Below are 15284 nucleotides of genomic sequence, written 5' to 3'. Positions count from 1 at the left end.
GGAGTGAAATAGTGTGTGGTGGTGTCAGCCGAGCGTTCTGACGTCATCGGGCACTCTTGTGATCTTTCGGTCGTCGAGTGCCCGCAAGAGACAGCAGTGTGCCTGCTGACAATTAAGAAGCTTATTAAGGCCCTTAATCAAATAATTAAGTTGCATTTTTTGCTGCCTGCTCAACCATTCGCATTTTTCACGAAACCACACCCACGGGTGAGATGAGGCTTCCAAAGGTAACTAAAAAAAAACAATAAAACTTTTTTAACATCCTTTTTTACATGTCCCTCTTCATGTATCTGAGTCACATGTGGGGACATGTTTATATCATTTGTGAAAAGTTTATTTTTGTTTTTAAAAATCACCAGCTCCCTGAGGCAGCTCTGTACGTTCAGGGAGCTTTCAGTGCATGCTCCTTGGCGCACGCGCACACTTCAGTGCTCACGCTCCTCCCGCCCCACCCCGGCAGTGCTGAGGCTCTTAGCGCATCTTTCATGCTGGCTGGCCATTAATTGGCCAGCCAGCGTGAAATCGTGGCCAGAGCCTGATCACGGTCGGCTGTTGGTCTCGCAGCCATCCTGGGCCCGCCTGCCGCGCCCACCTGACAAGGGGAAAATCCTGCCCTATATGATTGTAGCAATACTTCTTTATTCCTATACTCCAATTCCCTTGCAATGAAGGCCAATGCCATTTGCCTTCCAAACTGCTTGCTGTACCTGCATGCTAACTTTGTGTTCCTTGTACTAATACTCCCAAGTTTCTCTGAACATCAATATTTACAAGTTTCACACCCTTTAAAAATATGCTGCTTTTCTATTCTTATGATCAAAGTGGATAACTTCAAACACCCCCACATCATACTCCATCGACCATTTTGTTGCCCACTTACTTAACCTGTCTATATCTCTTTGCACCCCCTCCGTGTCCTCCCCACAGCTTACCTTTCCAGCTAGCTTGGTATTATCAGCAAAATTCGATACATTACTATCTGTCTCAATCATTTATATAGATTGTACAGCAGTAGACCATTCGGTGCCTCAAGAAGAATGTGCATTTGGGGGTCTGAAATGGGAAAATATTCTACTCCTCCAATGCCAAAATCTCTCACCTCAAGTAACACAAGGAAATTACAATTTGATAAAACATTAACCCGTCTGATCTCTTTTCAGACATTGAAGGACTTGCTGTGCATTTCCAACATTATCTTGTTTGCATTAGGGCCTCTAATCTTTCACTGCGAGCCTTATTGTATTGTAATGACTTAACTAGGGATCAGATTCACAGATCTGAAGGCAGGTTCTCATTCTCCTATATTTTAATAAAACTGTTCCTCCGTCCAATTCCCTTCCACATACCCAAAGCTTGAAAATTTCAAAACTGAGATTGATAGATATTTCTAGGCAAGGGTATTAAGGGATTTGGAACCAAGGTGGTAAATGGAATTTCGATAAAGATCAGTCAAGATCTAATCAATTGACAGAACAGGTGTAAGGGGCTGAATGGCCTACTCGTGTCCTTATGTTCCTTGTGGACTGTTTTTGCAACCTGAATACCAGTGTGTCAGATTTATTAATGACTGTAAAGAGGATATTCTTAAAGTTTTCCCTCTTAAACCCCAGAGTTGGCTGCATGTGGCTGTTGTGCCATAATGCTATTTCTGAGCTGTGCTGTATAGTCCCCAGTATAGCACAGCAAAGTTTAAATTAGGGAATCAATTCAGTAGAAACATATTGGGCAATGGATTATTGCTCAAATGCCCTTAGATACCCTTTCACTTTCTTCTGGGGTGCCACACTCAATGGGTTAATGAAAAATTCCTTTTTGATTCATTAACCTGTTTATTTTGAGTTGGTCAGCAACTGGTAGAGGCACGAGTAGGATTTTCTGTAAAGGTGTTAAATTGTGCACTGCTGGAGGAAATTAAACCCTTTGAGGTAGGTAGAATTTCTTCCGCTGTTCTATCTTGCTGGCAAAACTGGCATTTATTGCCAATCTCTAGTCACCCTGAGAAAGTGATGGTGGGCCAACTCCTTAAACTGCCACACTGTAGTGGTTTGATACAACTGAGTAGCTTTCTCAGCTGGTTCAAATGGCAGTTACAGTCAACCACACTGGTGCGGGACTGGAGTCACACAGAGGTCAGACCAGGTAAAGACAACAGATTTTCTTCCTCAAAGGACATTGCTGAAAAAAAAACATGTTGAAGCTTTTCGCCTTGCACTCATCAGGACTCTTTGCAAGAATACCAATGTAAGGGGAAAACAACAATTTGTACTGTATGAGGCAATTGGTTGCCAAGTGGACTCTGATACTCAAATACAATCAAACAACTATTTCTAAAGGGCATTGGTGAACCAGATAGATTTTTATGATAACCCAACAGCTTCCTGGTGACTTATATGGGTATCAGATTTTTAAAACTGAATTTAAATTCTCAAATTGCCACTGCCACTGTCAGTTTTTAAATGACCTTTTGTAGATCACTAGCCCAGTAATATAGTCACTACTACAACAACCTGCATTTATATAGCAGCTTTCCTGGAATAAAATGTCCCAAGGTACATCACACGTATGTTATCAAACACTAAGCCCACATGAGGAGCTATTGAGACATGTGAATAAAATGTTGGTCAAAGAGATGGCTTTTAAAGGAGGAAAGGTAGAGAGGCGGGAAAGTTTTGGGTGGGAATTTCAGAGCTTAGAGTCCAGGCGGCCCCAATAGCGGAGGGATTAAATTTGGGGATGCCTGAAGTTGGACAGGTTAGCAGCAGGCAAGGGAGTTGAAAAGTGGGCAGTGTAGTCTACCACTACCTCATTGCCACGACTAGGGTTGCCCACTGTGATTAAATGTATTCCTAGAGGTTTCATCAAATGACTTGCCCCCACGCTCCAGCCATTCGTAGGCCAACACACCCGTCCTTGCGATGTACTGCCTGCCTGCACCAACTAGAAAGCAAAAAGGCTCATTAGCCAATTGGATAATGCTTGACTGTCAGCCAAGCAGCCTTTTTATCACATTTTCAAAATTTTTATATCTGGTAAAGAGAAATGCTCAAAGAAAATGACAAAAAGTACAATTGTTTTTAACGTCCGATGATTTTTCTCCACGGTTGCACACACCAGCTGGGGATTGATTTTCAATTCTTGGAGACTCCAGACTAATCTTGGAGGGTTGACAACCTTAGCCATGACTTTAATATCCCTTCCCTCTCCTTGGCCAGCACTGGCGTTAGTCACTCTTTCCTAGTCCCCCGCATCAAAATGCCAGGGTTGGAGGAGGGAGAGTTCAGGTACCCAGCCCATTCAGCGTTGTTCTACCTGCTGCTTGGAACTGCCAGTTGAGTCACAGTTGTAGACCTGGAGTCGTGATGGGAACAAAGCACCAACTGGAGGGAGAGAGCTTTGCAAAGGCCTTCCCTTCTTCGAACTCTCTGCCAAACTTTAGCTGCCGAAGGCCTTGAGATTGGCCGAAGTCTACAGTGGAAAATTCGCACCAATCTTTGGAGGCCTGTGACCCCTTTAAAGTGTCTTTGGCTTTCTTCAATTTTGTACGGGCTTTTGGCAGGCTGTCCTGTGTTGGGGAGGATCCTGTTGTAGCCCACCAGGAGTACATAATAGGCCCCAACCAAGCACACTGGGAAGAAGTCATGGAAGGGTCAAGAGGAAGGGTTATCAACTCTCCAGGATTGCCCTGGAGTCTCAAGGACTCAAACACTAATTTCCAACATAACATTGAGCAAAACCAAGCAGGTAAAATCATAGGGCATTCAAAAATGCACTTTCAAAAATTTCCTTTGAACACATTTGTTTACCAGTTATAAGAAAAAGTGTTGAACATGGGAAATAACACCGTTTGACTGATAGTCAAGAATCATCCAGCTGGGTAATAAAAACATGGACTGCAGCAGCTCAAGAAGGCAGCACACCGCCACCACCTTCTCAAGGGCAATTAGGGATGGGCAATAAATACTGGCCTAGCCAGCGTCACTCACATCCCATGAATGAATATAAAAAAAGAGCCTGGAAAGATGGGGCACCATGAGGATGAATATATCGGGCGATCAATGGTTAGATTGTTGGAGTGGAGGTGTTTGGCAGCAGGCGGTCATGTGCTCAAACCATCAGGAATATGTTGGGGGTGGGGGGGTGGATTCAACTTCATGGAAAATTATGAAAAAATTGAAAAGAAAGGAGAGCCCAGGAGAGGCTATTAAAGTCTCCAGAACACAAAATAGGACAGAGTGTTTGGAAAGGGCTAGGAATCTAACTTCAAGCACATCAGATAAAGGGACGACAATGAGAAAGGGGACGGGAAATACAGGACTGAAGGTGTTGTATCTGAATGCACGCAGTATACGAAATAAGGTAAATGAGCTTGTGGCACAGATTGAAATTGGCAGGTATGATGTGGTGGGCATTACGGAGACATGGCTACAAGGGGATCAGGACTGGGAGCTATATATCCAAGGATATACATCCTATCGAAAAGATAGGCAGGTTGGCAGAGGGGGTGGGGTTGCTTTGTTAGTAAGAAATGAAATTAAATCGATAGCAAGAAACGACGTAGGGTCAGATGATGTAGAATCTGTGTGGGTAGAGTTGAGGAACCGCAAAGGTAAAAAAACCATAATGGGAGTTATGTACAGGCCTCCGAACAGTAGTCAGGATATGGGGCACAAGATACACCAGGAGATAGAAAAGGTGTATAAGAAAGGCAAGGTTACAGTGATCATGGGGTATTTCAATATGCAGGTAGACTGGGAAAATCAGGTTGGCAGTGGATCCCAAGAAAAGGAATTTGTGGAATGTCTACAAGATGGCTTTTTGGAGCAGCTTATGGTGGAGCCTACTAAGGAACAGGCAATTCTAGATTTAGTAATGTGTAATGAAGCAGATTTGATAAGGGAGCTTAAGGTGAAGGAACCCTTAGGAGGAAGTGACCATAATATGATAGAATTTACCCTGCAATTTGAGAGGAAAAAGCTGGAATCAGATGTAACGGTATTACATTGGAATAAAGGCAACTACAGAGGCATGAGAGAGGAGCTGGCCAGAATTGACTGGGAGATGAGCCTAGCAGGAAAGACAGTGGAACAGCAATGGCAGGAGTTTGTGGGAGTAATTTGGGAGACACAGCAAAAATTGATCCCTAGGAAGAAGAAGCATACTAAAGGGAGGACGAGGCAACCATGGCTGACAAGGGAAGTCAGGGACAGCATAAAAGCTAAAGAGAAAGCATACAATGCGGCGAAGAGCAGTGGGAAACCAGGGGATTGGGAAGCCTACAAAGACCAACAGAGGACAATTAAAAAAGAAATAAGGAGGGAGAAGATTAAATATGAGGGTAAACTAGCCAGTAATATAAAAGAAGATTGCAAGAGTTTTTTTAGATATATAAAGGGTAAGAGAGAGGCAAAAGTAGACATTGGGCCGCTGGAAAATTATGCTGGAGAAGTAGTAGTGGGGAACAAAGAAATGGTGGAGGAACTGAATAGGTACTTTGTGTCAGTCTTCACGGTGGAAGACACGAGTAACACCCCAAAGTTCAAGAGAGTCGGGGGGCAGAGGTGAGTACGGTGGCCATTACCAAGGAGAAGGTGCTAGGAAAACTGAAAGGTCTGAAGGTGGATAAATCACCTGGACCAGATGGATTACACCCCTGAGTTCTGAAGGAGATAGCTGAAGAGATAGTGGAGGCGTTAATGGTGATCTTTCAGGAATCACTGGAGTCAGGGAGGGTCCCAGAGGACTGGAAAATAGCTAATGTAACCCCCCATGTTCAAGAAGGGAGTGAGGCAAAAGATGGGAAATTATAGGCCGATTAGCCTGACCTCGGTCGTTGGTAAGATTTTAGAGTCCATTATTAAGGATGAGATTTCAGAATACTTGGAAGTGCATGGTAAAATAGGGCAAAGTCAGCATGGTTTCATCAAGGGGAGGTCATGTCTGACAAATCTGTTAGAATTCTTTGAGGAGGTAACGAGTAGGTTAGACAAAGGAGAGCCAATGGATGTTATCTACTTGGACTTCCAGAAGGCCTTTGACAAGGCTCCGCACAGGAGGCTGCTCAGTAAGATAAGAGCCCATGATGTTAGAGGCAAGGTACTAGCATGGATAGAAGATTGGCTATCTGGCAGGAGGCAGAGAGTGGGGATAAAGGGGGTCCTTCTCAGGATGGTGGCCGGTGACTAGTGGAGTTCCGCAGGGGTCAGTGTTGGGACCACAACTTTTCACTTTATACATTAATGATCTAGATGAAGGAACTGAGGGCATCCTGGCTAAGTTTGCAGATGATACAAAGATAGGTGGAGGGACAGGTAGTATTGAGGAGGTGGGGAGGCTGCAGAAGGATTTGACAGGTTAGGAGAATGGGCAAACAAGTGGCAGATGGAATACAACGTGGGGAAGTGTGAGGTCATGCACTTTGGTAGGAAGAATAGAGGCATAGACTATTTTCTAAATGGGGAGAGAATTCAGAAATCTGGAGTGCAAAGGGACTTGGGAGTCCTAGTCCAGGATTCTCTTAAGGTTAACTTGCAGGTTGAGTTGGTAGTTAGGAAGGCAAATGCAATGTTGGCATTTATTTTGAGAGGACGAGAATATAAAAGCAGGGATGTGCTGCTGAGGCTTTATGAGGCTCTGGTCAGACCACATTTAGAATATTGTGAGCAATTTTGGGCCCCGTATCTCAGGAAGGATGTTCTGGCCCTGGAGAGGGTCGAGAGGAGGTTCACAAGAATGATCCCAGGAATGAAAGGCTTAATGTATGAGGAACGTTTGAGGACTCTGGGTCAATGCTCGATGGAGTTTAGAAGGATGAGGGGGGATCTGATTGAAACTTACAGAATACTGAAAGGCCTGGATAGAGTGGACGTGGGAAAGATGTTTCCATTAGTAGGAGAGATGAGGACCCAAGGGCACAGCTTCAGAGTAAAGGGAAGACCTTTTAGAACAGAGATGAGGAGAAACTTCTTTAGCCAGAGAGTGGTGAATCTATGGAATTCATTGCCACAGAAGGCTGTGGAGGTCAGGTCATTGAGTGTATTTAAGACCGAGATAGATAGGTTCTTGATTGGTAAGGGGATCAAAGGTTACGGGGAGAAGGCAGGAGAATGGGGTTGAGAAACTTATCAGCCATGATTGAATGGCGGAGCAGACTCGATGGGCCGAATGGCCTAATTTCTGTTCCTATGTCTTATGGTCTTATGGAATATGTTTCAACCAGAATTGGTAACCCTATTAAGGGCAGGATGGCACGAAAGCTTCTCCTACCTTTTGAGAATAGGGAAAAGTAAAATATCGCCCTTAGTGCCAAGTTTGAGAAAATGGATGGGGTGGGGAAGGTTAGTGAGTTGGTGCTGTGAAATTGGGTTGAAAATTGTGCATAATGTTTTCATTTTGTAGCTGTACAACTGAGAGATATGGGATGACAGTGTCCTTGATATGGGCAGGATTTGAACCCAAGCCAGGAGGTGAAATGTCAGGGTGGTGAAAGCATAGAAACTCCTTGGCTCTGTGAAGCCCATCTTTCTGTCAGTGTACACCGGTGAGTGGAAAAGAGACAGAGTTATGGAAACAGATTAAAATCACAGGCAGCAGATTCAATATTTACAAGTTCAATCTTTTTTATATAAGCTGATTTTACCAACCTAAGGGCATCTTTAGGCGCTACCTTGGAGAGACTCAAGTGAATTATTCCTCTCAACTCTAAGGCACTCCTGCTGGCTGCTGCCATTCTGTGCTAGCCCACCAAATCTTCCCCCAGACCCAGTCCCCTCTAACCTCCCCCCTCCCCACAAGGATTTACCAAGGCCTCTTCAAATCAGCAAGCTGCTTCTGGATACCCGATTAGGTCACCTGAAAGACATGAATGGGACCCAAGGCCCAATTCTGAGTGTGCTTTGGGCCCCTCGTTTATATTGTGCACTGACCATTCTGCACCTCAGGATGGGCTGGAATAAATTTCTAACAAAAGTTCTGAAGACAATGAATACAAATTATATAATGGCTTTCAGATGGAAATAAAACCAACTCCTATAAAAGCAAAACACTGCGAATGCTGGAGATCTGAAATAAATACAGAAAGTGCTGGAAAAACTCAGGGTATCTAGCAGCATCTGCGGAGAGAGTAACAGAGTTAATGTTTTGAGTCCAATATAACTTCTTGGACTCGAAGCTTTAACTCTGTTTCTTTCTCCACTGGTGCTGCCAGGCCTGCTGAGTTTTCCCAGCACTTTCTGTTTTTATTTCAACTCACACCCACAATCACTGAAAGAACAGTGTCACCAAGGTAAAAGGTGGGGCATTATATAAAATTATTAGTTAGAGGAGAGTTGGGCAAAAGAATGTGCATGTGTTTAGCACCTTTTACAATCTCAGGATGTCCCAAAATGTTTTACAGCCAATCATGTACTTTTTGAATTAGAGTCATTAATGTAATGCAAGAAACACATCAGCCGATATAAATGCAGCAAGATCCCATTAACAGCAATGTAATAATGATCAGATAATCTGTTTAGTGATATTGATTGAGGGATAAATATTCACCAGGGTATTGAGGAGCACTGTTGCTTTTTGGATAGTTTTACATCCTTTGAGAGGGTAGACGGGGCCTCAAGTTTAACATTTCATTTGAAAGACAGCATCTCTGACATTGCAGCAATCTGTCAGTACTAGACTGAAGTGTTAGCCTAGATCACCTGCTCAGGTCTCTGGAATGGGATTTGAACTCGCAAATTTCAGATTTGGATGAGAGTATGACACATTGAGTCACAGCTGAGACAAAGTTGTTACTGATGAGCAGTCATATAAACATAAATCGTTGAAGAACACTACATTTAATACTACTGAAGAATGAAAGTCAAGTAGCTGTCTTTGGACGAAGGGGAGAACACTCCTTTTAATCTTTGGGAAAGTTCCTGTTGGTATTTCCTTCTATAAAAGAGAGAGCACAAATTTCACAACATGTGACATCTATGTTCACACATCCACCCAACAGTTCAATTTCCTTCTGTCCTGATACTGAGCCTGTGCAGAGAGACTGATCTGCCTGCTTGCCTTGAGTTAAGCACAGTATGAATGTGGAGGATTGAGGAAGAGCACTTTCTTCCTGCTGCTCCTGCGGGGCTGTGAGTGACTTAATTTCTGGCTTATAATCAGTTTGCAATGTTATCTCTCTTCCCCACACATACTGTGGAGTGTTAGTGGAGCAGAACTGCTGGCCCAGTGACCTCACATTATTGCTCAACCCAGCCACTGCTCTTGACTCTAAATAAGTGGATAAAACAAATCAATCAGAAGCAAAGTGAAGAACAAAAAACCACATCTGCAAATCATGCAGGGTGAACATGGTAGGGGTAGTGGGTTGCAATGGCGATGCAGAAATCCATTAACAGGATAGCCAAAGAGTCTGAGAGAAAACTGGAACAGCTGCAGCTGCCACACAAATTAATGCTTCATAAATAGCAGCATTATTACTATTTAATATTCATATGCTCAATTTGAATTTCTCATTTTAAATGGTAAACACTCCATGTTAGATGATTTTGCAACCAGAATTGTAAAGTGCATGTGCAAATTGATATTTCCCACTGCACATATTATCAATATTGTTTTATGTGGGAGTCTTGTGAGAACTTTCATTCCTCACTATTCCCTCATATTAACAACTAGGACTACTATTGCCATCCCAACTTCTGTCCTTCTCTTCCAAAGTTACTGTGATGCTGCTGATGACTGTCTATACATATCTTGTTATGTTATTTGCATTGGATGTTAAACCAAGGCCTTATCTGTTCTATCAGGCAGACATAAAAAGATCCCAATGCATTATTCCAAAGGAGACCAGAGATATTAGTGTCCAGTCCAATATTTTTCCCTCAATCAACATCACTGAAGCAGATTACCTGTTTGCGAAGATTGATTGTCTGTTACAGTTCCACATTACAACAATGACAACACTTCAAAAGTACTTAATTGGCTGTAAAGCACTGTGCTTGTGAAAGCCAATGTATAAATGCAAGTATAAAAGCAAAATACTGCGGATACTAGAAATCTGAAATAAAAACAGAAAATGCTGCAAAATCTCTCCACAGATGCTACCAGACCTGCTGAGTTTTTCCAGCATTTTCTATAAATGCAAGTATTTCTTTCTTTCAATGTTTTCATGGTAAACGGTTTGAAGAGAATGGCCCTTTAAATAATAATACTTTGCTTCTAAATTACATTTCCTCACCACATCCCATCAATGCCTCCAGTTCTGTATTGTTAAATCTCTAATATCTCCTTCGAGTATTTTTGTCAGCTCAGTAGAACTACAGTTCCCGCTATGCTTTTCGGCACAAACGCATGCTCACTGTCGACACATCCCTATATGACGTAATGGTCGGTTTGTTAGCCTTTGGTTAAGTTCGCTATTTATTATCACACATCATGGCAAGGTTATGTAATAATAATTATTATCACTAAATATGTTTTAAAAGAAGAAAAAATAACCTAGTAGGGTTGCAACTGAAATGCTTCACTTTGAAATTACAGAGGAAAAGACTACAAGTCCCCAAATGCCTTTGGATAAAGGGGCGGGGTTGGTGACGATGATGCGCCGTGACGTAACGTGACGCAGCGCGTCGCGACGACGCCGACAAACAACAACGTCAACGTCACGGGCGAGGGTTGAAGAGAAGGTTCAGGATCAGAGAGGAGTCAGAGCGAGAGGGAGCTGAAGGGAGAGAGAGAGAGAGAGGGGTGAGAGGGAAAGAACGTGTAGGAGGAGGCCGAGGGAGTGCCGTGAAGAGGGGGGGGAAAACAAACAGCCGCAATCACAGAGCGACCATTAAAGTGAACCCCAGAGACTGGCGGAGAATCACCTCAAGAGTCTGAAGAGGACAAAGTGGCGTCGCCCGAGTGAAGAGCGAAGAGAGGGGGACGAATCCCCTCAGACACACTCATTCACACACACAGTTTGCCCCCTTCTTGCTTTTTTTTCTCGCTGTTGATTGAATAGACATCTATATATCTATCATTTTATTTTTGCGCCTCCACCGCCCCGGCCAGGGGATTCCGTCTCTCGATTGCACCTGAAGAGAGTTTGGTTATTTTTCTGTGTTGTGTGTACGCGGGGGTTTGGAGGAAGACAGGCCCAAGAGGAGGAATTAAAAGCTCGCCTGCCGTCACCTCCTTAGCAGCACCAACATGTCCTCCCCTAGCCCCGGGAAAAGGCGAATGGACACCGATGTGGTCAAACTGTATCCTTCAGACCAGCGAGTCTCCACTCGGAGAGGCTAAAGCAGCCAACGCTTTCTCTCTCTCTCTCTCTTTCTCTCTCTTACCCCCCCCCCCCTCTTCTTTGTCTCGTCTGTTAATTATCGTGTCAAATGCGCCGTTTGTTTGTGTTAAAGGAAGATGTTGTAAAATTTTTTTACACACTGTACCGCAGTTTCAGCCCATCAATTGGTATTTTTATACATAATGTATGTCCCCAATTGTGTAAAAATGCAACTGACACGATGGTTATGGTTGAGATTTTTTTTGGTGAGGGGGGGGGGGTGTTAGGTCTTTGATATTAAACCATTGCATCTCAAAGAAAAATGACAACATCCTCATGGTGACGGATTTCAAGGTTTCTTCATTTTATGTTGAAGTTTTATCCCTCTGTAATCCAGTGTTGAGTATTTTCTGGAGAAACACTTGGTTGGTCTTTTGTGTGTTAGGAATTATTTAAATTCGTAGCGTTTTCAATTCTGAATTTGTGGTGAGATTGTGGTTCTTGTTAGGCCTTTTATCTTTTAAAAAAAATCTAGCCCTGTTTTTTTTTGTGTGCTGTGTGTCATATGTTTGAAAGCCAGATTTAATGTTTCAACCGATTTATGATCAAGAGGCAGCGTCACATCTCATCAAACCTTGTTTGTATGTTTTCAGCTACAATAGAGGTCGGGAATTGTCTGACGTGTATTTCTAGGGTATTTTTGGCCTGTTGATCTGACTGGGTTTACTTGGGAGGGGGGATGGGGAGAGAGAAAAACATAAGGAATTTGAGCGTGGATGTCAACTCTCTCAATCGGGTGACATTTTAATGCTTCATTACATTTGCTCCACCTAAGCTGATAGAATTACTACTTTTTTCTCGCGTGTTTACGGTGTTATACAGAGGTGTTTCTGTTTTTACTTTCTCGTTCTTGTGAGTAATTTGACTTTTTTTGTTTCCTGTGCTGGCTTGTAAGGGTAATTTTTTTGTTGCTTGTTTGGGATGTATTGCAGCGGAATTAGTTTTTGTATACAAAGGGGTTTGTGTCATGAATATCTTATATATTTATATCTTGTTACCCCCCCCCCCTCATCCATTTTGGGTTTGTGTTTTTGGTGGTGCTACCTGCTGGAACTCGTTGGACAGCAACTGCTGGTCCTAAAGCGAGCTGCAAAGAGCAGATTGGCTGTACTGTTACCAGCCGGAATTAAGCTGGAGGAGGAGCTTACTTAACACACAAACACATACACCAGCTGACACCACAGAAGAAAGACTACTTACGTCTAGCGTTCTTGTTGGGTGGGGGCTCACACAGTTAACGGCAGATTACTAATCAACAACAGTTCAGTTTTCCTTCGCTCCTAACTCTCAAAATTGTCATAATTTGTTTAATATTGAAAAAAATCTTGAGCTAGTTTTAAAGCTGTCATTGCAAAGGCGACTTGGTGTGTTCAGAAGGTCATTAGTTGGAGGTTGTTTGTTACCTTGGCTTACACATTCTGAACTGTTTTTCTAGTATTAATTTTTCTGTATAAAGTGTCAGTCACAAAAGAAAAATTATGAAAATGTCCTCCTGTATGTTAGTTACATTTTAAAGTTTGGTTTGATCCCTTTTTATTTTTAAAAAAAAGTCAATGGGAACATTTTATTTTGCCATGATCCCCTGTGTACTTCGGTAGTTTGAATTTATTTGCTTGATTTGCCATTGTAGCCCAGGTGACAGACACTATTGCCAGACTTTTGCCAATCTCCTGTCAGCAGCTGCTGGGGAGTGCTAGAGATTGTGGATTTTTTTTCTCCCTGCCTCAGTCTTGGCTTTGTGACACCAAACGCCTGATCTAATGCTCTCTGTCCTGTCTCTTCAGCTCACATAATCACTTCTACACTTCTGCAGCCTTGTTTGGCGGGCAGCTAGGTCTGCCATTTCACTCTTTCTAGCATTGCTGGTAGGTTTGTACATAGGTGACTGCATTCTACCAAGGTTTGTATTGCCTTGCTTGGTGTTGAAATCATGACTAAGATCTTATGCCAGAGCTGGAGTTGATTATGTAGTTCTCTTATTTGGATGTATTCCTTTAAACTAATGTATACAAAGTGCCTGATTGGATGCGTCCTGCCTTTTATGGACAGGATATACCTGAGGATTTTCCACATTGTTGGGTAGATGCCAGCATTGTAGCTATACTGGGAGCAGCTTGGCTAGGGCTGCAGCTAGTTCTGGAGCACAAATTTTCAGTACTACAGCTGGGATGTTGTCAGGGTCTTTGCTGTGTCCAGCCCTTTCTTGACATCGCATGGAGTGGATTGAACTGGCTGAAGATTGGCATTTGAGATTGTGGAGACCTTGAGAGGGGGCTGAGATGGATCATTTACTCAGCACTTCTGGCTGAAGATGGTTGCTAATGCTTCAGCCTTGCCTATGTGTTGGGTTCTGACACCTTTGAGGATGAGGATGTTTGTGGAGCTGCCTCCTCCCATTAGTTGTTTAATTGTCCACACCATCCATGCTTGAATGTGACAAGACTACGGAGCTTTGATCTAATCCATTGGTTGTAGGATCGCTTAGCTCTGTCTGACCATCTCCTCGAGGACAATTGGGAAAGGGCAGTAATTCCGGTCTTGCCAGTGATGTCCACATCCTGAGAATGAGTAAAAAATATTTGTGTTGTAATTTTAATCTTTCATGGAGGACTTTTTTAAACCAGTTTTTGGCCTGGTCTCCTGAAGATGTTAACTCCTTCTGGGCATTCACAGTCCTACAACGCTGATTCATGGTTGCACCCTAGACATTGAATGTGGGAGGTCTGTTTGACTGCTAAGGACACTTTGTTGGTGTCAGATTCTGGTCTCCCAGATGTATATACATGAATGCTTTCCAGTAGTACTTAATGTATCATAAAATAAGTAAGCCTTGGTTGATTTCTTTCTGGTACCTGTACTGAGTGCTTCAACTGCTACAATTGGTTCAGATTAGTGAATGTGGCAGAAGCTGGAAATTAAACTTGGACCTTCAGCCTCGTATGACTTGAGTATTTTACTGTTGGGGGGGTGGTGGGTGGCGCTCCTGTTCACTAGTTTCCAATGCAATAATCGGTTTTGCATCAGAGTCAGTGTCTGACTATTGGTGTCTGTACTTAACTTACCTAGTAATGGAAGGTACCTGAATGGAATAAAATGAACCTTTGAAGTCACAACAAACTGATTGACGCACTCCTAAGACACTTCACAAATAGGTCACCAAACAGGAGTTGAATGAGGAATTTGACTGGAAAATTAAGTGTGGATCATGATGTCTGAAGTCTGCCATCAGTATTAGAGTGGGGAGATCAGGAGGAGGTGGAGACATTCATTGTAGACTGGAGTTTGTCGACTGGAGGACCCAAACAATAAAATAAATGATGAATTGTCATGAGTGCTGCTCTGTCTTGGGGATCAAAGAGCAGTTTTAACCCACTTGGCTTCACTCTTGCAATGTCTAAAGTCATCTAACTGCCAGTAACATTGCTATCTTGTAACTAATTCCATGTGCATCAGTCCCAAGACTGGAAGCAACTGAGCAGTCAGTGGGTATCCAACAAGTTCCATTAATAACATTTGTCCAAGTTAATGTTCTTAAAAAGGAACAGCAATGCATGTTTTATCTAACTGTGGAATGCTTTGTGTTTTTTTTTATGGGAGGAGAACGGAACTGGTTGTGGCAAAGGATAATCAGTACTTTTGTGTTATCGTACAGTGGTGTTTGCCAAAGGTGACCCTGAGAATGTTACTCTGCTACAGTCCTAATCAACACAGGAAAATAACTGAACTTTGGGAATACTGGGCTGTCTAAGGGAAAATTGCAGCTTGTGTGATATGCATGAATTGCTGGTCTGTGTGCAGGTTATATAACAAATTGAATTCTATTGTGATTCATGAATTTGTTCCAGCTCCCTCAATATTCATACAACACCTTGTTCATTAAACTTTGCACTTGTAGGTTGTCATCAAGGCTAGGCTGATGCAAACCTGTGTTAACAGGATTTCTGTGAAGCATTGATGGGTTGTGTGTGAA

At 42.9% G+C, this 15284-nt stretch overlaps 1 protein-coding gene across 2 annotated transcripts in view; it reads left to right on the top strand.

Annotated features, from left to right (window-relative positions):
* Positions 1-10653: 10653 nt before the first annotated feature.
* ube2h (ubiquitin-conjugating enzyme E2H (UBC8 homolog, yeast)) overlaps positions 10654-15284 on the top strand; it is a 120215-nt gene continuing 115584 nt past the window's right edge. The window contains exon 1 of one of the 2 annotated variants that reach the window (XM_078553082.1): positions 10654-11234. In XM_078553082.1, coding sequence (XP_078409208.1) covers positions 11182-11234 — 53 coding nt within the window. In that variant the 5' untranslated portion in view covers positions 10654-11181. The remainder of the gene's footprint in view (positions 11235-15284) is intronic. The other variant, XM_078553080.1, reaches the window with a different exon arrangement.

Source organism: Cetorhinus maximus, chromosome 12 (assembly GCF_964194155.1).
Source record: "Cetorhinus maximus chromosome 12, sCetMax3.hap1.1, whole genome shotgun sequence".
Lineage (NCBI taxonomy): Eukaryota > Metazoa > Chordata > Chondrichthyes > Lamniformes > Cetorhinidae > Cetorhinus > Cetorhinus maximus.
The sequence above is the reverse complement of the archived record's forward strand: the minus strand, read 5'-3'. Positions and strand labels throughout refer to the sequence as shown.